The following is a 22,647-nucleotide window of genomic DNA, read 5'->3' on the forward strand; positions in this document are numbered from 1 at the left end:
TTTTGGTTCTCCAAGTTAAAACATGTGAGACTTGCATGTCTTGTCTACCGGGACTGTTTGGATTAGCGGGTGCCTAGTTGGGGTGCACAAAGACACCATGGTGCAAAAGTTGTTTAACATTTTATTTTGTAATTATTTAACCTTTATTAATGTATTTTGATGTCTGTCATAACAATAGCATTACACCTACTGCAGTGGGTGCTCGGATGTCAAAATAAATATATTCACCGGGAAATAAGAATTAATTTTGGATTTTAGCTGGCAAGCAGTTATTTATTGTGCATTTGATGTTAACTGACAGCAGCTGTTCCTGACTTTGATTTCATTTACATGGGGTGATTGACACACCCGCGTTTGTACCTGCTGTGACTTTCAGTCTGTTACATGCTTGGCTTAGTGAATCCATTGCAATTTTTTGAGATTCAAGTTCGGGTGTGTTTTTTGTTTCTGACTTTAACCGTTACTAGCAAATTTACTCCACTTTTTCTTTTCCTGCCCCACTCAGAAACGTTTTATATCTTTACGAAATGACAAAATCATAAGAGATCACCATATTTTTTAGGTTGTAAGTAACAATATGGATTTGTTTCCGAAAAAAAAATGAATCACATTTGAACATGTAGGTCAACACTGACTCTGCTGACCGCAGCCAGTCAGTCATCGCAAATGAGAATATGTTCTCAATTGTCTTTTCTGGATTAGTAGAGGCTAAAGAAAAACAGTCTGGAGGATTTTGTATCATAAAGAGATGTTTTTTTTCTCTCTTTCAATGTCTCCTTATTTTTTCCGTAGGAATAGTTGTTTGATTGGAAAGCTGAGATATAAACTCCCATGTCTTTTCAAAAGAGGGTAGGATTTTGAAACAAACCGCAGTATAATTCTAAGTTTCTCCACAAAAATCTACATAATATCCTTCGTCAATCTCGTACTGTTTCACAGATGCTTTTTGTTTTGTTGTTTTTAACAACAGTCTCTCAGACAGCAGCACTTGACTGATGGTTGAGTCTTGAATGTGGAGAATCAGTAAAGCACAAGTCCACAAAGTCTGGCCAACTGTGACTGCTAAACTCAGTCTGCCCCAGTCTGGTCATCACCCATTTTGTTTTTTTTTGTTTTTTTCAATGAAAAAAATGTCAGCGATTCGGATCATATAGTTTTGACCAACAAAGTACTCCAAGATGTAGCCATCTCATTACAGGACGACTGGAGAACAACAATGGCTACTGGATGGAGGTTTGGCAAAATAAACACAGTTAGAGGTACACGGGTGCCTTTGCGTTGTCCTTAAAACAAAAAAAAAATGTGTAAATGTGTCGGGGCCAGTTTCTCCCATTCTAAAAATAATTTATAAAAAATAGCTCCCCTTAATGGTACACTAACTTGCTAAGAATTAAAACAGTTGAAGAATGTTAATCTCATGTTTTGCATCAGATTTTCTTTTTATCCTCTCTCCACCAACAATGTTCTATCAGGCATTTTTAAAAGATGAATTTAACTTTGGCCATGCGTTGACTGCTTGGCAACAGTCGTCAACATGAATTGGAACAGCAAGCCCCAAGAGCAATGTACATGTTTCTGAATGGGCGGCACGGTGGACAACTGGTTAGCTTCACAGTGCAGAGGTCATGGGATCGACTCCGGCTTTCCTGTGTGGATTTTGCATGTTCTGTACCGCTTGTCCTCACATGGGTCACGAGCGTGCTGGAGCCTACCTCAGCTGTCTGCGGGCAGTAGGCGGGGTACACCCTGAACTGGTTGCCAGCCAATCGCAAGACACAAAGACAAACAACCATCCGTGCTCACACTCATACCTAGGGCCAATTTTGAGTGTTCAACTATACTACCTTCCATGTTTTTTTGAATGTGGGACGAAACCAAAGTACCCGCAGAAAACTCATGTAGGCATGGGGAGAACATGCACAATCCACACAGCAATGTCGGAGCTGGCATCAAACCGTGCAATTTTGAAATGTGAGGCGAACACGGTAACCAGTCTCCACCGTGCCACCCTTTTAAATTCATTCCAATTATTTAAAATTCATATTAAATACTAGGATTGAGGAATTATTGTTATTTTTTTATTTTGCACATGAATCCGAAATACTGAGAGAGTATTTTGTGTTTAATGTTGGACTTTAATTTTTTTATTGCCGAGTGACTGCTCTGCCTTTTGTCAGAAATAAAAGTAAGGTCTTTATTTAAAATTGTCTGTGATTTGTGTTTAGTTGAAATATTTAGTAAAGTACCGGTGGTGTCGCTTACTTGGTATCAGTGAGTATTCAGGCGTTCAATACTTGCAATGGTATTGGCCTGAAAAAGAAAGTGGTATCAAACATGCCTACCTGGTGTAGCGATTTTAATCTCATTGAGCATGAGGTGGAGATGAAGTGACTATTTTGATTGATACAGAACGATTGAGAGGGGCGTTTATGATCATGTAATGAAGTAACCTGCAATTACATACCGTTTGTCCATTTTCTATCCTGCTTTTTCCACATTTGTAACACAAGCCTATCCTAGCTGACTGTGGTGAGATGGACTAGTAGTAGATAAAATGTTTGTTTGGTTAACAGCTAGTTGATATTATAATTATGTGCGAATTATGTTGGATGACAATTGAGAATTTTGTGCCACGTGACAAAACAAATGTGCAATATTGTTTTTAGGGAGTCCTCTGCGAGCTTCTGGTCGCACGCAACACGACGTGTTGCTGACGCTTGGGTTTAGCTCTTCAATCAACTTGTCATGCATGTTTTTGGAAGGAAGCATGGAAGCCAGCATCCCCGCAAAAACATTGTCTCATGCTTTAATGTCAGATCAAGAACCCGAGTGATGGTCAAAGATTTCATCTGGAACCAAATGATTTTTCTCATAACTGTGAGATACTGATTCATCGCAAGAGTCTGCCCTTCTTCTTCTTTTTTTTTTTTTTTTTAACCTTTGCGTCCGAGCTTCCCTCACATTCTCTTCACAAAAAGAAGGATCCTAAGTCTTTGTCCCTTTGGCTCTCTGCATATTTGGCTTCATAGGACTAAGTAGAGTTGAGTGGCTTTGGAGCAACTCTGGTTTGCGTTCATAAAGCTGCTCTGGCTTGGGAATGCAAAAGGGCAAATCTCATGCACAGGCAAGAGTGGAAGTGGGAAGAATGAAAAGCAGAAGAAGCGCTTCAGAATATAAAGCACTGCGTTTGGGGCGCTGTGCCATTTTCCCTCTTAAACAATGGCAGCAAGTTTGTTTTATGATTCACTTTGGTCTCTTCTGGCTTGTGAAATTCACAACAAAGTTGCAAAATATCCTGCGCTGCTTGCATTTGCCTATTCAGACGGTTTATTTGCTGACATAATTTGCTTGCCCCTAAATATGTCATTTGACAGTTTTCAGAAGATATATGAAGTTGATTGTCAGTGATTTGACAAGAAAAGAGGAAAATGTTGTGCTGTGTTATCTGGCTCGCGACAAACATTATGTGGCATCTTCTTAAGTCATTTCTTCAGGCGGCGTTCTTATGCACTCACAAGGCGCGGCGATTCACCCGTCAAGAACTCTGACAATCACCTGCGTAACCGGTTAAAATGCGCACAGCTACTGAAGTGGTCTGACCCATTGACATCTGAAGATTTCCTCAGACAAATATATGTCAAACTTTAAATGTTGACTTGCATATGGAGGTTATATGCGGAGGTTACGTCCACCGTATTCCTCAGGAAACAAGTGGAAAAATGAGTATGCGTGCGACTTCTGGTAAGAGACTTCGGGTAAAAAATTTGCTATTTGTTTTTTCGTTTCACCGAGCGGTTTATGTGAATGTTTTTTTTTTTCCTCCACTTTTCACCCCCAAGCAGCCACTAGCCCCCATTGCATTGAAAAACGTCTTGCATAGTTCAGAAACTTGTTGCATTGTTCTTAAAAAAAGAAAAAAAACATTTGAGATTCAGTTTTTAAATGCAATGATTCAAATTAAACTCTAAAACTTTTATTTCTCTAATGATTATTCAACTTTAGATTCAAATTCAAATATAAATGATTCAAATTCAGTTTCTAGTGGCACATATTCCAGCTCATAGCTACTGTGTCTTTCATGTTACAAACAGCCAATCTTTCAAATAGCATCTTTTTTTTTAACCGGTACACAGTGCAACCCAAGCTGAGTCAGCATCATCTCAATGAAATTCTGAGAATGTCTGACAATTCTATGTATGTGCAATCATATCATTCATTACAGAAAGTTCTGATTGTGGGACACATCACAGAGGAAATCATGTCTTTTTCTGCGACCAATTTTCCATCTTTCACAAAGCCGTTAGTTGTTTGTGCTCCACCACAAGGCACAGATTGCATTTGAGGATCAAGAGCGAGCGAGAGAGTGGGCTTTTTATCCTCGGACTGAATAGTCATTACACTCAACGGCCTGCATTAAAGAGACACAGCCCCTGCCTGCAACAGCCTCTTCCTCTCCTGGGTGCTCCTGGGACTTACATAAGGCCGAGTGTGAGTGCGCGTGTGTGCGTGGACTGAATGACAGAGTTTTAAGTATGCACATGAATGGCATGCATATGCCTCAAAAAGATCACCTGATGCTCACCAAGGGCATTATGAGAATACAAAACAGGATCATAGTCAGAGCGCCGGTTATGAACTGCTGGGGGGTGCAATGGAGGAGAAAGGAGGCCTGGGGTGGTCTACTTACTGCTTACGCACACATACAGAGCAAGAAAGGGAGAGGCAAGAGGACGCAGGAGATTACATAATGCAACAGCGTTGAAGCAGTGAGATGGGAACTGAGAGAAATGTGCTATTAATAGAAGGCATGTATGTGGTTGGGGGCGGGGGGGCGGCGGGCAGCTGTCGGCCATCAACACTACCCGGTTTCACTTGTCACCACATTACTTCATCATACCCGCCGGGCTTGATGGTACCAGTGGTAAAAACAAGTCTTCTTTTTTTCCTCCCCAAATTTTTATTTGAGACTGCCTCGATGCTGACACACACTGCCTGGCTGATATAAAGCACACGCAATCAAACAGACAAACTGACTCCTTTGGAAATCTTTAGCAAGGCTGAAGAAAGCGGGAAAGGGCAATACATCATCAAATAATAAAACATTTGCTAACAGACCTCTTGTGATTTTGTAGTTTATATCGCTCGGCCTTTTCTACTTTGTTCCACTCCTCATCGTGCTTGAATGTTTTTGATGACATGCGTACTGTGGTTGGAGGAAAAAATAATGAGTGGAAACATTAAGCTCTATTTTTGCTGTTTGTAACACAAGTGCTGATGTGTGTTATATTTGTTTGCATACAGCAACATGAAAACAATTCCTTTATACACCCACCGGCCTTGAGAGATGAATGATAAGCTGTAATATGCATGCCAGACCAAGAGTTGGCAGCGTAAATGTAATAATACACCTCTGAATTTCAACTTTTTTTCTGGTCAGGCTATGAATGACTGGGAAGGAACATGCATATGGCTTGTGTGTGTATGTTTTTGTTTCTTGATAGATCTATGTGTCTACCGTGTGCCCTACGCGCCGGTTGTGTTGCAGTCGGCCTAAATTCAAAGTTAAGTGGGCTTAAACTACAATACAATAAGCCATAAATCCAGCATGTCCCAGGGATTTCTGCAAGGCTGGTAACATGAGCAGAGGTGTGCTGTTAAATATAGCGCGATGGGCCCGTCTTCTCCCCAACAACAGCAAAGGGCTTCAGTATTGCCAGACGGATGCGGTGGAGGCTTACGAAACACCGACACAGACACACCATACTGCAGCACCACTTAGTACAGTATCTCGATAGGGAGATCTGGCGTGTGCAGCATGTTCTCTGCCAAGTGCCTTAGAGCAACTGAGACTTGTGAAAATGTATAGTCCGGCCTATATGGATTTAGTCAGGTCAATGCCAATTTTGCTTTTTCGGCGGAAAAGCATTCAGATAACTGATTAATTGGCCAATTCATTTAAAAATTATACCATGAATATACTTTTTTTTATTAATGCTTACAAATATAAGTGCGAATTACGGACAAAATGGTTGACAATTTTTCAGTAATTTGCCCTTTAGTATTTTCAGTAACTTTACAACAAAGAAGAATTTTCAAGCTTTAACTGATGAAATTATCTCCATTATTTTCTTCTTTATTTCCATGAATTAAGTAATAATTCATATGAACGCCCCCACCCCAAAAAACAGAGATGCCTTTCTGACACATCAAAGCATGTCATCTCTGGCGGAAGTGCATTTTAAATAAATGAGAAGCACATATTGATATTGATTGCCGATTTGGTCACCAGCATGTAAAGTTTGACAGCTGCAGACCTAAATGGTACACACATCCCTCAAATGGGTCATATTTTGCCCAAATGTTGTGATTCCTTAAAATAAATGAATCCTCTTTCTCAAATTAGATGTATATAAATAAGTCTCAATTATCAAGTCGTCTTTGACACGCACGCACACCTAAACACACACACTGCATAATTAAGAGGGTCAGGCTCATAAAACACATTTTGTCTTGTAAAGTTGACAGCTTCACCACAGCACAGTAAACCACACGCCGGCTTTATTAGCAACAAATGTAGGGCAGGATAGCAACTTTCGTGTTGTCATTTCACCATGGGTAATACCTGCCATAAATGCTGCTCCCCTGTATAAACACCCTCAGCTCTAAATATACTCGCAGTCATCCAGTCCACACAAAGTGCAACGTTGTTGATGGTTTCTGTTTGGATGCTAAATAAAGATGTTACCCGGTCCAAAATAAAGCTTTCTCATCTTCTCATAATAAGATACAGACAGACTTGCTGCAAGGTCGCTCTGCAGAAGTCATCTGATTCCGTCACGTTTTAATTTCTCATAGTCAAGAAGTCACGGTCGCAGCAGAAGGAAAGTCAATTAGGAACTTCCCTAATGCTAATTCTGTCTCTTGGTGTAAACATGAAGGTGGCACAGTCCGTTGATTTGATGGCTGAAAAGCTCTTATACTCACATCACACCCATTTCATGAGATTTAAGTGGGGGAATCACAAGTCTTCCAAGAAACAGAAGGGGGGAAACTCAAAGTCAGGAAATTGGTGGGCGGTTTGGGAATATTTGTGTGTTAAAAGTGTTTGAATTACCCTGGAATTACCTAATAGGCTTGTGCGTGTGTGTGTTTTCCTCTTTTTCACTGAAATACACGCACACCAAAAGCATGCGGGGCTGTCAGTAGTATTAGTACACAACTTTTCCATGCCAGCTGCAGTTCAAATGAGACTTGGAGCAACACAAGGTCCTGATATACATTTTGAAGGATGGGAAAGTGCAGTGTGTTACATTCCAGAGTCAATATGTCAACATGTTCTCCGCGGTGTAAACAAGAAGTGAAAAAAAAAAAAGAAAAAACAGGACATATAAATCAAACGTGTGTCCTCGCTTGGCCTCGTTTGGTACGGAGAACAAGGCCATGCACTGAAACAGGACACGACTAATCTTGTTATCTCTTTATCTCATGTCCAGACCGGGTTGTTTCTGCCTCTGTCGAGAGTGAACGTGTACATGTGTGTGCACGTGTGTCACCCTCATCTCCTCTGGGTCTCAGTTGCAATTGGTTTTCCCAACTCATATTATCATGACTTTAAAAGTTTCAGAAACTTTTGAAGGACGCAGACTCACGGGTGGACTTGCGCTTAATGTTGTTGTGCACGTACGCTTGCTCGATTTATGGCTTGTGTGGCGCCCGTAGTGAAGTTTTTGTGTGTTTGCACTGCGACTTGTCGTGAATCTGAGCCAGGGCTGAGGGCTTGGCTAAGAGAATGCCTCAAACCAGTTTACTCTGGTTGCAGAGTGGAGAAGTCTGAGGGCGGGTCATGGATCTCTTAAAGCTGCAGAACGTGTGCAGATTCCGTCGTGTCAGCGTGCTTCTGTGTTGGGGCCGCTTACGTTCAAATGTGGATAGTTAAGATGCATACGTGGAGCGTATGAACCACATAATGGAAGAAAATAAAAACACTGTTTCTCCACCTCACTTGACAAACACATCTGTGCACATGCTTGCGCGTATGTGGGGGTGGGTGGTTGTGTTTTGAAGAATTGTCGGCCCAGCCTCAAGTATATCGCCCTCCCGTATTTTGCTTTCAACAACAACATTATGTGGATGAAAAGTTTTACTGTGAGCGATGAGCTTGCATATACTTTTAGGAGAGTAAAGTTTTTTTAGTGCTTGTCCAAGTGGGCATTGTGTTCAAGCTCTTACGCATGTAACTGTGCTGGAAGAAAGGAGTAGGTGAGGAGTTGTTTGTTTGCATCCCCTTCTCTCATAATTTCATGTCGGTCTGTCCTTGGGCGGTTGTTTGTTTGGAGCTGTGCAGGTCTCTGGTGACAGCCTGAGCTTCCTTAATCGAATAAGCAGTCATAGGAAGAAAGTTGGAACAGCACCTAAACCTTGTCGTCCTCCGTGTGTGTGTGTGTGTGTGTGTGTGTGTGTGTTGCGCAGGAAGCCCTCAGGTCATGCTGATAAGGAGGTGATGGCCGCTGCCGTCCTGACGTCACTTTCCACGTCCCCACTGGTGCTCTGCCCGTCCTCCACGCCGACAGGTAACTTCCTCTGCTCCGGCAACACTGCTTGGCAGCACCCGCAGCTGAGTCTCCTCGCAAACCAAATGCTCAGTCATGCGCCATGACAACTGTTCAGTCGCGACCTTATCACCACAGCTCCATTTTGCTGCGCTTGCCATTGCCATGACAACCCTCGTCAGACGGTCAAAGTCCTGGCAGTTTTTTCTCTCCCCTTTTATTTTTTTGGGCTCAACTTAACAGAAGTGAGGGTCTTTGCTCCCAATGAGTCAACATGGTGGTGTACTAACTGATGAATGATTCCAGGAGGATTTGGTTTGATTCTATTTGCATGTGTTTTTTTTATACATTGTTTGTAATTGCCATTTGCCCTCGGCAAAGTGCACTGGGCGCAGTTAAACAAAAGTTGTTTCAGCGTTGCACCTAAGTGTGCATTGCAGTGAAGGGCAAACTGGCACATCTGCCGCATACTTTGACTGCACGCAACACTCGGGTCATATATCACTGTACTTACTACAGTTCATTAGGGGTGTCAAGCCTCAAGCGTACAGTCCGCCTCCATCGGGGGGGTCAAATACAGGTCAAGAACACATTCGCTTCAAGTTTTCAATAAACGTAACTCTTGTTTTTTTTTCTAGATGAGTTCACCCTGAAAATCACTTAAACGGGCATTTACCATTTAAATGACATTCTTAAATTGACTGCGACCCGGGATTTGACACTTGATATTAAGGCACCAGTGCAGGCTAAAAGATGCCACGTTTCAGGAGCAAAGTAAGTCTGCTTCAAACTAAAATGTGGTGCCACCTTGGCTAAGTTCTGTTAAAAGGAAGAAATAGTATAGAAATATTTAAAACAATATTGCAAAATGTCAGTTAACAGCTTCAATTCAAATAGGTCAGTTTATGCGGAAGCCTTTTATTTCGTTTTTCTTTCATGCACTGCCATAATTTATGTATACACGTATGACGAGGTCGACGGGTAACTGCACCGTCGTCCGGCATAACTCTCACTTTTAGTATGGTGTGATGAATGAGTTGAGTTGTCTGGATTTCCAGATGGATGCGGGTATCTCTGTCATTTTAAAATGATTTCTAGGTCTTAAATTAAGTAAGTAGTACATTGTTACATTATCTTTGGAAGAGGTTCAGATAGTACATGAATCCATTTTCATTTTAATTGTGATTCCTAACACTATAGAAAGTGCACTGATTATTGCTAAGAAATCTCGATTTGGGACAACATAACCCATAAATGTGAACATTTTCCAAAATGCAATTAATGAGAATGCAATTGCCGTAGTCTGTGTTTATAGCTAATTAGGCCATGAAAATGCTGTTCTGGCTTCCTTGAAATCAGATTGGGGCCAATGTAACCCCTAAACTAAAATGAATTTAACCCCCCTATAGTGTTTATTATGTACTGTATTAAACAGGTTGATCTATATATTGATTTTATACATCGAATAATCACGTCCCCCTCATGTGAAAATAGATTTAGCGTCGTTCTCAACTGTTGTCTCCCTGGCGGCAGCAATTTCTTATTGTTGCTGAGTAGCGACACACTCACAATCGTGAACATGACAATTGCATGTACACAGATGACAAAAAAAAATCTAACTTTTTTTTACCGCACACAGTGTAACAGATTGCACTTCTTCGTCCCTGACCATCAGATGAGAATCACTCCTGTGAAATGGTAGCAAATGAGGCAAGGTTCAGTCAACCCGTGCGTGTATCCCGTCAGCTGCAGTCCCAGAGCCAGCAATTCGAACTTGGAAGGAGGCGTTGTCAGCCAGCTACAGCAGTTCAACCAGCGGCAACTGGAGCTGGGATGCCAGCGACCAATCGGTGCCCTCCACGCCATCGCCGCCTCTGTCCAACGACGCCAACAAGAACTTCCTGCTCCCGTCGCAGGGAGAGGATGTCAGCGAGGACGTCGCGGAGAGCGCGCACTTCATGTTTGAGGACCCCATACCTCGCAAACGAAAGGTGGGCCGGCTCTGTGTGCTGTTCATGTCGTGTCGATATGCAAATTGTATTTGGGCTTGGAATTTTGACCGCCAAGATTATGAACTATCCCCCCCCCCCAAAAAAATAAAATGACTGCCCACAAAAGAAAAGTGAACATCATGCAGTTTTCAAATCGGTAATGTCCTGCTTTTTCACTTCTCCCTTTCTTACTTTTTTAGCTTAAGCAAAATTAGGAAGCTCTAACTTTGACTGCCATTAATTTTTTTTTCTGTGCTGCTCAAGCGAAAGGACACAGATGTGGAGTGCGAGCAGAAGCAACACAAGGTTGAAGCGATGCATATAAATGAGGATAGTCCGGATGTAGAGGCGTACAAGGACTGGGGTACAAAGTAACAGCATGTGGCCAAATGAAACTTAATAGTTCCTCTGGCAACGCCGCGTCAGAGGAGTGTACATGGACTGCGCAATCTGTGGGAGTTGACTATTCGGCCTCATCGGAACGGGGCTGCAGTAAAGAGGGTTGTGATGCACAAACTACTGAATATGTTCCAAGGGAAATGCTTTCTTGACACGTGTAGGCTGTGAAGGATGGTGTTGACAAGTATTACCACATCAGCCCTGGAAGTGTAACTCTTGGCTTTGAGTTAAGAAGATTGTTGAACATGGCTGTCGCCGACCTTCGCGTATCTACTGTTAATGCAAGAAAAACCCTCCAGGAATTAAGTGTTTATTGAACTTAAGCTTTGATGCCAATTATTTATGAATGTCATTTAAACGTGCAATTGGAAGAACTGGAGTGACACGTTAGAGCCGTGTAGGGGTTAACTCTTGATAAACAAACAAGCCTCGCCCCCTCCTCGCCTGATCTTCTCCAGAGGCTGTTGAAAGGTACCAAGAGTACACACCCACCGTCTTTCATTCGCGCCCGGGCAGGTCCGTGCCTGCTCACGGGACAGCTGCCAGCCCCTCATACGCAAAAGAGGAAATGAATAGATAAAAAAGCAACCGTTCTCCTCTTCCCATGTCGGTGCCGTGAGCCTTAGTCTCATAATGGGACTTATGCACTTTTCATGGACTCAAATATTGGGACACTCCTCTTACTTGAGTGAGGCTTCAACTAACAATTATTTTGATAGTCGAATAATCTCTTGATTATTTTTTTTTTCTGCATTATTTCCCTCTTTTAAAAAACAAAACATTCAAATTAACCGTGCACAATATGTTCAAACATTACAATTGATTAGGATTGATTTAATTACAGTGCATCTGTAAATTCATGCTGACCCCAACTGGACAAAATTAATAACTGCTTCTCACATGTAAAACTATTGTTTTTATCCATCCATAACCTTAGCCGCTTCTCTTTACAAAGGTCGCGGGGCGTGTGCTGGTGCCTATCTCAGCTATCTTCGGGCGGTTGGCGGGGGACACCCTGAACTGGTTGCCAGCCAATTCCAAATGGAATTTTGTCCAATCACTCCAAATGGAATAACCGTTAGAATATTCTCTTATATTACATAACTGCAGCCTAGTGTAAATATATTTGTCCAGATAACGTGCACTGACAACTGTCAGGAAAGTGAATTTACTCTGCTCGTTTTCAGGGTATGAAAGCGGGGAACACTGTGTGTGATCTTTTCATGTATAAGGTCTGTTTCAGCAGCTGGCTGTTCTAATAGCCGTCTAATAGGCGCAGAGCGAGACCCCCTGTAGGGCACCATTCAATACGCTTCAAAGTTCTTTCTGCTGAGGTTGCCAGTTAAAGGGTGCCCGGAGGAATCCGGCAGCGAGCGTCATGGATCATATCCTCTCATTGAAATCTCATCAGCGGCCGACTAACAAGCCAACACAAAGTTTGCCGATGACGTAAATGAGCAATGTTCATGTTGCGCTTTAGCTGGCGTCCCAAATTTTCTAACTTCCATGTCTTTGTCTTTCAGAACTCCATGAAGGTGATGTTCAAATGCTTGTGGAAGAACTGTGAAAAGGTCCTCAGCACCTCCTCAGGAATACAGCGGCACATCCGCACCGTCCACCTGGGGTGAGTTGATGTCTTGTGTTTAGTATATATGACCTCATCATCATATCATGTGATTACTGTTTTCGGCGACACTCATCTGACAGGAGTGAGCAAACTATGGGAACAGCTAATGCTATTCCTGTTGAACAACATGAGAGCAGACCGAAGGAGACGAAGGAGGAGCTTGGCTAGCACGACTAATAACTGTGAAATTTGGTTCTGCAGTACGGGAACATTTCAGCGACGACAGGTTAAATGCCCAAGTCACATTGAATATGCAAAAAGAAAAACACAGGCATTGTTTCTGACAGGCGAGTTTATGAAGATATGAAATTAAGAATGATGCAACCTCTCTCCCATTTCAGTTTAACGCCGTCTGTGTACTTTGTGAATTTAAAATGCAACTCGGTGGTCAAAGATGTCATGAATTGCATTTTTTTTAATTTAGTTTAATGACATTATCACGCCATGGCAAAAAAAAAAAAAATTATAGCGTGGTGATCGTGAATCATTTCCAAGAAACTAATGACAAACGACGCCTCGGTTTGTGTCGATGACGTCATTGGTCCATTCAATATATCGTTACTTCATAATAACACTCGAGACCTTGCGCTGCTTTGTGGGTGTTTGTCAGCATTTGCTGTGAGCTTCAAGTTAGTTGTGAGGTAGTGGGTCACTCTGCGTATTGAAGAACTCGTGTAGGATTAACACTTGTGTTTATTTTCTATCGTGGCCGGTGTGTTGTCATTCTATCTATCGGTTCGCTTGTTGCACGACTGCACGCCCATATTTTCAAGTTGGCACATTTGATAAAGCGTTGCTCCTCCAGTCACAGTGTCCTGGGTTCGATCCCCTCAATAGATTTTAACAGTTTGAAATACACATTTTTTAATGACCGTAAAGCATTAAACGATGCGGGCATGGTGTTATCTTAAAACATGCGGTCTTCTTGACCACTTGATTGCACCGTAGAGCGGCAACAAGATGCTTTGAACCATGGGCAAACCGATTGGCTGCAAAGCATCAGTGCTTCATGAAGCTTTGTTTCACCATCACTAATTAAATGTTTCATTCGTAAGACTACAAAAGCTGAGTTACTTTGATGTCATTGCCTCTTTAGTACGTTATCAACTTTAGACTTTATATTGTCCAATAATATTGACTGACGAGCAACATGCTGCTATATCAGAGTCCTTCAAAAACACCATACCTGAATATGTTATACTGAAATAAATATTTGCTCGCGCAGCAAAACTTAAGTTGATACTTGGTCGAGAAACACCCGATGGCAAACACATCGATGAGACAGCTCTTGTCGTTGGTCAGCAGGCATTTTGGCCAACTCCCCTTTACAGAAGCTCTTCAAATTCTTCACCTTTCCTGGATGCTACTCAAAAACGCAAAACTTTAGCTCCTTCCGCTGGTCCATTGGGTTGAGGTCTGGAGACTGACTTGACCACTCCATGACCTTAATTTGCTCCTTTTTGAGACACATCTGTTGTTTATTGCCCTGGAAGTATGCTTTTGGGCATTGTCATGTTGGATCCAGCCACACTCATCTTCAGTATTCTTGCTGAGAAAAGGAGGTTTTCATTCATGTATTCATTGGCCCTTCAATGTCATGAAGTTGCTCTGTACACTTTGAAACATAATGTTGTTCTCTGTGCTTAGCTGAGGGGAATGGGAAATGTGTGGGAATTCCTTGGGTCATACTCAGATTATTACCGTATTATGATTTTTTTTCTTCTTTCTGGCCTCCGAACAAGGCATGTCGATAATGATGCCAAATAGCTCCACTTTGGTTTCATCTGACCACAGTAGTTTCTCCTTCTTCAACTCATTCTCACTGGAAAACGAAAGGCAGGCCTGTGCGTTTTCTCCCCCACTGTATATATGTGCGTGGGCATATACTGTATAATATAGTAATTACTACTGCTACCACTTAAAATAAAAAACGCTTGGATTTATATAGTGCATTTGAGAATTTGCAGTACTCTCATGTGCATTTGAAACGATGGCAACACAGTGTTAGTTTGTATTGTTGTTGGTGTCCTAACGTGACCTTTCCCCGCACGTTGTCTTCTACTGCCACCTGCCGGCAAGAAACATCATAACACTAGTTACAACTTGCCTCTGCAAACTTGATTGCGGGTTGGAGTTTTATCACACATTTTGCCTTTACAAAGATGATAATTCTCTCTTTGGGCTGCTGTGATAAATCAATAAAATTATTGTGTTTGTATTCAAGGTGAGGTGTTTCTAATATTGTGAGCCACACACTGTGATAGTCTATAGTGCCGTACACAACAGTGAAATACAACCACAATATTGTCAATCTAGTCAGCTGGGATAGGCTTCAGCTCATCTACAGGTGAAAGCTTCACGACTGAATTTCAAAAGATAAACAGAGCTATTCAAATATTTGCAATGAGTTGCCGTGGCTTCCTTTCAGGCGTAACAGCGACTCGGACTACAGTGACGGCGAGGAGGACTTCTACTACTCAGAGATCGAGGTCAACATGGACAGCCTGACGGAGGGCTTGTCCAGCCTCACGCCCACTTCTCCCACCACGGCCGGCCCCCCGCCCATCTTCCCGCCGCCGCTCGCCGACATCCCTCACTCGGAGCACATCAACATGAACGGGGTGCACAGCCACGCCCCGACACTGCTCAGCCAATCGGCTCCCTCCACGCTCTGCCACATCCGCACTGACCATGCCTACCAGGTAGGTCATGCCGCAGGATGGATGCGCACACGCTCAAGCTCACACCCACAAAACAATATTAGCACATTTTGCCAATGCTTTGCGCTGAGCTGAGGCGGTTTGGGAGATCAGCGTGGGAAAAAAAGGTCTTAGGTCACCCACAACTCAGCAGTGTGGGAGTGATAAAGTGAGGAAAGTATCCTGTGAATCTCAACCAAAGTTCGCAGAGAGAATGAAGTCAGAGTTCTTTTAAATTTTCATTTATTATACTGATTATATTCCCTCCAGGGGAATTCAACGTATACTTTGCTGTTCATTTTTGCGTTGCACACGACACACGCAAGGAGAGATTCGGAGTAAGTGAAGTACACAAGCAGTGCTGCAGCACTTGAGTTGTGGGGTGGGGATGGTGCCTTGCTTGAGGGCTGCTACTGCTGCTTATGTCACACTTGATGTGATCAAAGGTATAAATGAGAATCTTCATCTTTTCCCCTGACCGAGGGATGACTTGGTTATCACTGGATAGCAATTCAACGATTGATTATAAAGAAAAGAAACTGACATTTTAAAACCCTTATGGCTGATAGGTTGCTAAAAAGGAACTTTGGTCAGCGAAAACATGGATGTAAACACTGACACACAAATCATTTACATGGTTAAGTTGGCCAGCGCACCCGGAAAGGATTCACAGCGCTCGTCTTTGTTCACATTTTTATTGCATGACTCACCCTTCAAAACCTGCTTGTACTAATGTCTTGTGGTCTACGCAGGGGCCCGCGGTGACTCACATTCGTACAGTGAGTATCGGGGAAAAGCGTCAGCCAGCATCCAGCACAAATGGCACTGTTAACAAGAACCACGCTTTAATCATGCCGACGCCTAAATCTGCGCCAGGAAACAGGTACGACCAAATTTGCTCCTGTTGACGTTCTGTCTTGTATTTCAATACAAGGTATAGGTCCAAATACAAAACAGTTCACGTTTATTTTCAAATGGGATTGTTTACAACTAATTGAGCTATAACTGAGTAACTGAGCTATATGTGGAGTAGGCCTGCCAGCAATGCAAGTTGGAGACCCCTGGAAGACATCATAGAAGCGTGGCGAGCGTGTGGTTGTATGTGTGCACTTAATGCTTTCACATGTGCTGTCACGAAGGAAACCCCGCGGGGAGGCCAAGAAGTGCCGAAAGGTGTACGGCATGGAGAAGAAAGAAATGTGGTGCACGGCCTGTCGCTGGAAGAAGGCCTGTCAGAGATTCACCGACTAAGAGCCCTCCCCCACCTTTAGTAGCCCCGCCCCCTTTGCCGGCAAGAAGAGCTCCGCTACTTGGCGCTGGAGCAGGCTGCTTCTTCTGCTTCTCAGTGCTGCCTCCTGCAGAGCAGCGGGAGGTTTGACTTTGCTCTCTACTCTTTCCAAACAGAAAAAAAAAAACTGAGAAAAAGGAACTTTCTGCTGGTTTTGAAACTTTTTTTTCTTAAGACTGAGACTTTTCACTCGCTCGCTGTTGAGAAATAATGGGGGACGGGGTGGTAGGACAGAATTGGGAACTTTCAGGTGATGTTTTTCACTTTTTTTCCACTCAATGTGTAAGACGACAAATATTTTGGTATACTCAGCTGGTCACTCTAGCATGGTGTTCAAGAATTGTTGACGGAGCAGTGGACGGGTTCACAAACCTCCAGAGCACAACTCTGTCACACCGTTGAAAAGACGGCCAAACCACCCATGAGTGGAGTTACAGCCATGTCCTCTCACGGTTGTTTTTGTAACGCGCGCCTTCCGCCTGTCCATTCAGTCTTTCATTACCGCCAGCTAGAAATTGATCTTCACATTTTGCAACGCTACACAAAACCCTCACACCACGTGGTACAAAAAAAAAAAAAAAAAATGAATTCCCCCTCTTTCACTTTTCAGAAATATGCTCAAGAGATGTACAGAATAAAAGAAATATATCCCCCCTCCTCTTTAACCTAGAGATATGCACCTTGAAGAAAAGAGTCGACTTTTTACGAGTATCACTGTAATCCCGGGAGAGAGATATGTGTTTCTTATAGAGAGTTTATTTTCAGCATGGACGTGCTGAAGCAACTTGCAGTTGCGCCGTGCAATCAGCAGGATTACAACTCGTTGAATATTGTCTTTCTTGCTTTTCATGTTGTCATTGTTATTAAGGCGAGTCCAGGCAGGAAGACTCGGCTTTTCTTTGTTTTTCATTTGACAGCTGATGTTCCGAGATTCTGAGAAGAGATTTTTTTTTTCCGTCACCGTGAATTGCGCGTGACTGCCCTTTCAAGCCCCACCACACAGCCCCGTCTGACTGACATACAGTGGGTAGAAAAAGTCGACACTCCCATGTTCAAATGGCACATTTTTGTCATCTACTGTCGAAAAATGAGAATCAGTCGAAACCTTTTCCACGTTCACGTGACCTATATATATCCTGTACATGTCAATTGAGAAGAAAAACATCTTTTTTTTCCAGTGGGCAGGTAAAACGGCAAAAGTTATTTTTTACTTTTGTCTCTCGAAAAGACTGAATTTTTTTCTCCAATTGAATTGTACGGGCGTGAGGTCAAATGAATGATTTTTTATCTCTGTCTCATTTCACAAACAAACCCTGAGTTTTGAAGAAGGGTGTGTAGACTTTTTCTACCCAGTGTACATAGGGAGCCCACCAACTCTTCCTGTTTGAAGGGCAGGCCTTTAACGCAGAGAGATCTTAACATTAGTTGTGTTTTCAACCCTTCAAGTGATCCTTCGCTGGGTTTGAACAGTCGTAATCAAAGACATTCTAATGCAGCGTGTCAAAGCTTGGACTTGATTTATAATAAGATGAAAGTAGTACTCAGTTGTTTTTTTTCCAGATTAAACCTTGTTAATTGATTTTTAGATTAATTAGTGAGGGGGATTGCTTTATTTAATCACAAATCTATTTGAAATCTCTCTTGGAGGTCAGAGACACGCGAGAGAGCTGAGGAGAATAATAGCCAGTGACAATCAAGACATTTCTATTCACGTAACCGGCAGCTTGATGATTGGCTAAATGAAGCTGAATGGCTCTCGTTGGTGATTTTAATGAGAAAAGTTGACTTAACCATTGCTAATCAATGTAGTTTGTCAGGAGTTCCTCCATTCAAAAACCCACAAAGCCCTTGACGCATCTCCTCTTTAGCAAGTTATGTAGTCGTCGTTTTTACTTGACTAAATTGTGTTTTTAATGTTTAAATTTTCAAAAGTGGCGCAATGACAGAGGATCCATCATTTTTTTCCAAGCATTTTTTCAATGCAGATTTGATCGCATCTTCTCCACTGTCATGGAAATGTGACAAACACACACATTGGAGCGGGTGCACTGTGACCTTTGTCCTCTGTTGCCACGGAAACACCCCATTCTTGATACTTCCACAATATTTTTCCTCCAGTAAAGTGATAAGCTAACTCTCTCTCTTGTCCTGTGATTGGCTGACCCCGCAACGGACAGAAAGCTCACAAAGTGCCAACGATAAGAACATCAGTAAAAGGAAAGCTATACTGACCTGAATCAATTTGCACTACATTGCACTGCGCAAAGACATGTTTTTTTTTTTCTACCTTGACATTTTCTATACACATGATTTCAAAGCGATTGTTCCGTTTTCCCCCAAATGACGTTTGAGGGCCGTTTCCCGATGAGAGAAATGAGACGTCAGGGATAGAAACACCTCCCATCATCGTCATCTTCATCAGCTGAAATGATCTGGCCCTCTTTGTCTTTTGTACTCAACAGAGTTGTGTTAGTCGTATTCCCCGAGTGTGGTACCTGCTTGTGAGGAGTTGCTTGATTCTCGCGTTTCTTCACTATCGTCGGACCTTTTTTCTGCACTGCGATTGCGCTTCCCACTCGCTTGAATGAGTCCCGCTGTGCGTTGTGTGCATGCGTGTGCGCGCGCTCATACCACTTGTCACCAAGGCAGACGAGCAACCCCACCGGTGACTTTCCAAAGCAAGCACTTGTACAGCTCTTCCACCAGCATTAGCGTTCTCCAGGGGTGTCCAAACTTTCGCCACCCATACAGACAAATCAAAAAATGCAATGCCATTTTCTTGTTCTTTAACTTAATTTATTTGAGACACTAAAAGCAATCCATCACCAGGAGACAGAATAGCAAAAATCCACGAGGAATTGACCACCGTGCCAAAAAGGTGGTAATTGGCTATCAATGCCGCAATATCGCGGCAAAGCACTTTTTTTATTCGACTAACCTATGGCCTGACTAAATGAAGCTCCTCTTAGTTCAACATGAGCGCTTGGCACCAAGTTGCCACCACGTGATCTAAGGCCATATTTTTTCATAGATAAAAGCCGAGCCAAGCTTCTCTTTAGTTTAGTTACTGGGCGTCTCGCGATGCAAGTTCAATTTGTTCTGTAGCTACGCTCGTCGCTCAAAACACTCAAATCATCTTTCCACAATTAAAATGAATGTATGTGTTAATAAAAATAGAAATCTATAATATTAATACTTTATAAAAGTCACTAGTTATAAGTTACATACTTAAATGGAACGTAAATAACGAGACAGTTCTTTTCTTTTTTTTGTCTCTTTTTTTGCTGCAATTCATTGAACGCTGTTCTGCTCCACCTCGTGCAATACAGACAGACTGTTTTCCCCTCATAAGATCCACATTGCAACAAATGTTTGTATTTTTCGAGGCAGGCTGGAACAGATAAATGGCATTTCCTTTCATTTCAATGGGAAAAGATGATTTCAAAGTGTTTTGCGTTACAACCGTGGTCATGCAACAAATTTAAGTTGTCATTCAAGACAACTTATATCTTTTCTTGCAACGAAATGAAATGTTGTTGCTATTTTGGTTGTAAATAGTTCCTTTGCATTTTTGCATATCCAAACAAGCGCTTAGAAAATCAGTGTACGGTATTACGTTGATTTCTTTGGACAATCACATTTACATCTTTTTTTTTAAACTGTGTTGAGCGCCATGTAATTCGTTTTAGTACATGCCGCGGACTGCTAAAATATGGACACCAGGCGGATTTTGGACACTCCTGATTTACGTGGCGATTGCACTTCCACGTATCCAGCTGAGCTGCGCGTTCCCTGCATAAGCGCTCGTACCCCACATCCGCTTTGGGTATTTTGATCGAACAGCAACCCCACAGGTGACTTTACCAAGCTTCCAAGCAAGCACTTTTCCATCTCCCCCTCATCACGTGTAGCTCAAGCGTGTGTCGAGCGCCTCCAGTCCACCTTTTGTGTCAAGCCCGTTTTGGTGTCACCTTGACCACGTTTAACTGAGGTTGCTTGTTGCTTATCGTGATTTATTGAAATACACAAAGACGATGGGAGAAGAGAGCCAATGGGTGGGCGAAGTGGCGAATGTCGGTTGGCATGAGCGGACTCGAGACAGATGGACTTGCAGCTTCAGGACTTTTGTTTTTGTACATATGCAGCATAAAGCGAACCCTGACGCTTTTTCATATATTATTTTGTTGTTGTTTCGCTCTTATATTAAAAGGAAACATTTTTTTACAGCACACATGCTCAGAATATTTTTTTTTTACGTTGATTTGTGAAGCTGTTGTAAACATACGTTAAAGCAGAGGTCAAGTCAAAAATGTTATTTGGACTAATATGTTCTGTGTTCCCCCACTAGTCCAAACAGATTCCACAAACGCAATCAGAATACCGTGTTTGAACTAGTGAAGGCGAGCAGAACACATTATTGCAAAGGACATTTTTGACATGACCTCCGCTTTAAGATTCTATTGTAGCTTTGAGTACAAGGGGGGAATGGAAGGGGAAGGGGGGGAGAAAACCTTTTGAATGTAAAACTTACAAAAATAAAAGTTGCTTTGGTTGTTGTATCTGCCGTGTAGTGTGTCCTGCCTCTGCTTATGATTTTGGCATCCAAATGTTTCAACGCCGCTGGGGTGTCTTGAGCCGCACTGCTTCATCATATGGAACGGCAGCAACCGTGCAGTATTGCTCGACTAACAGTACCCGTTGGCAGTGGCACAAGCGTTTAGTTGAACTTCTACTCATTTGTTCTGCTTTGTTTTTTTGTTTTTTTTGGTGGCGTCAAATTGTTTGCAAGGCAGGACAACCCAGCGGAAGTCGTCTTCCTGCCTTGCGCATTCCTTCGATTGGAAGCTTTTAGTGTCTTCCACACGACCGATATGGAAAGCCGTTTAAGCATTTATTCCATCTACTTGAGCTCCATCCTAAAATCCATGAACGAGTACGCTCTTGGTTCTCATTAGTTGGCACACTAGGAGAGCAACTAACTCGCAGTAATCGAATTACTCTCTCTAGTCACATTTTATTTAGTACTGCCTTTCTATGATAAGATGCTTGAGCATTTATTCACTTTAGGTCCAGAAAGTATTCGTCCTCACCAATAAAACAAGCCAGCACTAGAAGCTGAGCAGTGCAAATGTGTCTTACTTGTAACATCATTTCCACTTCTAATGCCACTTTTGGTCTACTAGTTTGCTGTTTTCAACATTTATTCTGTATCCTTGAGATCCAGTTTAAGGTCCATGTACTAGTACACTCTACCCTTGCTCGGAGAACATGTTTCACATACTATTAGGAGAACAAAATGTTACAACAACAATAAAATTGCACTAAATGCACAAAATAGTCAACATCTAGAGCTTCGCTGACAGCACTAGTCGTAAGGGTATCATAATATGAATCACAGATATTAGAGTCATGGGAACACTTTTTTCCCGATATCCTTGATATCCAACTTAAGGTCTATGTACTGGTCATCTAAAAGTGGCACCAGTAGTGGAAAAATACTAGTTAGACATTGTCGTTCTGCTAGTGTACTAGTGTGCTCAATTACACTGGTCAACCATTTTTTTTTTGTCAAGAAACTTTTTTGGCGAATTTGCTTTTGTTTTTTTTCTCTGGCACATCAGGTTTTCATAAAAATAATAACTTAATGACTATTACATAATGTGTAATATTTCTGAATTGAGTTTGGTTCAGCAACAGGTGGAATTTTTGTCTGAAATGTCATAGATCACAAGGCATGCCAAAATCTGTACTGCACAAGCTTTTTTAGGTCAAACCTAAAAACAAAAATGAAAATATCCCAAAGACCTGCTGTGCTAGAAAAGAGTTTTTTCAGCATCCAAAACTCGTTTAGGAACACATCAAGCCATGATTAAAGCCATAATCCTGATTAAAACTTGCTGTTGTTGAGGGCAAAGAGAGTACAAGGACATGGATGTTCAGCGAAATGCCAATCAACTGGCTTTTCCAGAGTGTCCTTCTTTCCCTTGTCGTCACTTTTTTCTTTCAGCTTTATTGTGGTTTCTCCCCCCAAAAAACATTTTTTTTAGCCAGCACATTAAGCTAACAGAACCCTTCAAATGTGCACCGAGGATGC

At 42.2% G+C, this 22,647-nt stretch overlaps 1 protein-coding gene across 1 annotated transcript in view; it reads left to right on the forward strand.

Moving 5' to 3' along the window:
• Window positions 1-20,782, forward strand: part of slc2a4rg (SLC2A4 regulator) — a 40,058-nt gene extending 19,276 nt beyond the window's left edge. The window contains exons 3-8 of the mRNA XM_088290343.1: window positions 8,470-8,570; window positions 10,296-10,540; window positions 12,463-12,563; window positions 14,995-15,268; window positions 16,018-16,148; window positions 16,405-20,782. Of these exons, the coding sequence (XP_088146469.1) occupies window positions 8,470-8,570; window positions 10,296-10,540; window positions 12,463-12,563; window positions 14,995-15,268; window positions 16,018-16,148; window positions 16,405-16,516 (964 nt within the window). The 3' untranslated portion in view covers window positions 16,517-20,782. The remainder of the gene's footprint in view (window positions 1-8,469; window positions 8,571-10,295; window positions 10,541-12,462; window positions 12,564-14,994; window positions 15,269-16,017; window positions 16,149-16,404) is intronic.
• Window positions 20,783-22,647: the final 1,865 nt, after the last annotated feature.

This window comes from Idiotropiscis lumnitzeri, chromosome 3 (genome assembly GCF_059441095.1).
Source record: "Idiotropiscis lumnitzeri isolate Australia: NSW breed Sydney's pygmy pipehorse chromosome 3, RoL_Ilum_1.0, whole genome shotgun sequence".
Lineage (NCBI taxonomy): Eukaryota > Metazoa > Chordata > Actinopteri > Syngnathiformes > Syngnathidae > Idiotropiscis > Idiotropiscis lumnitzeri.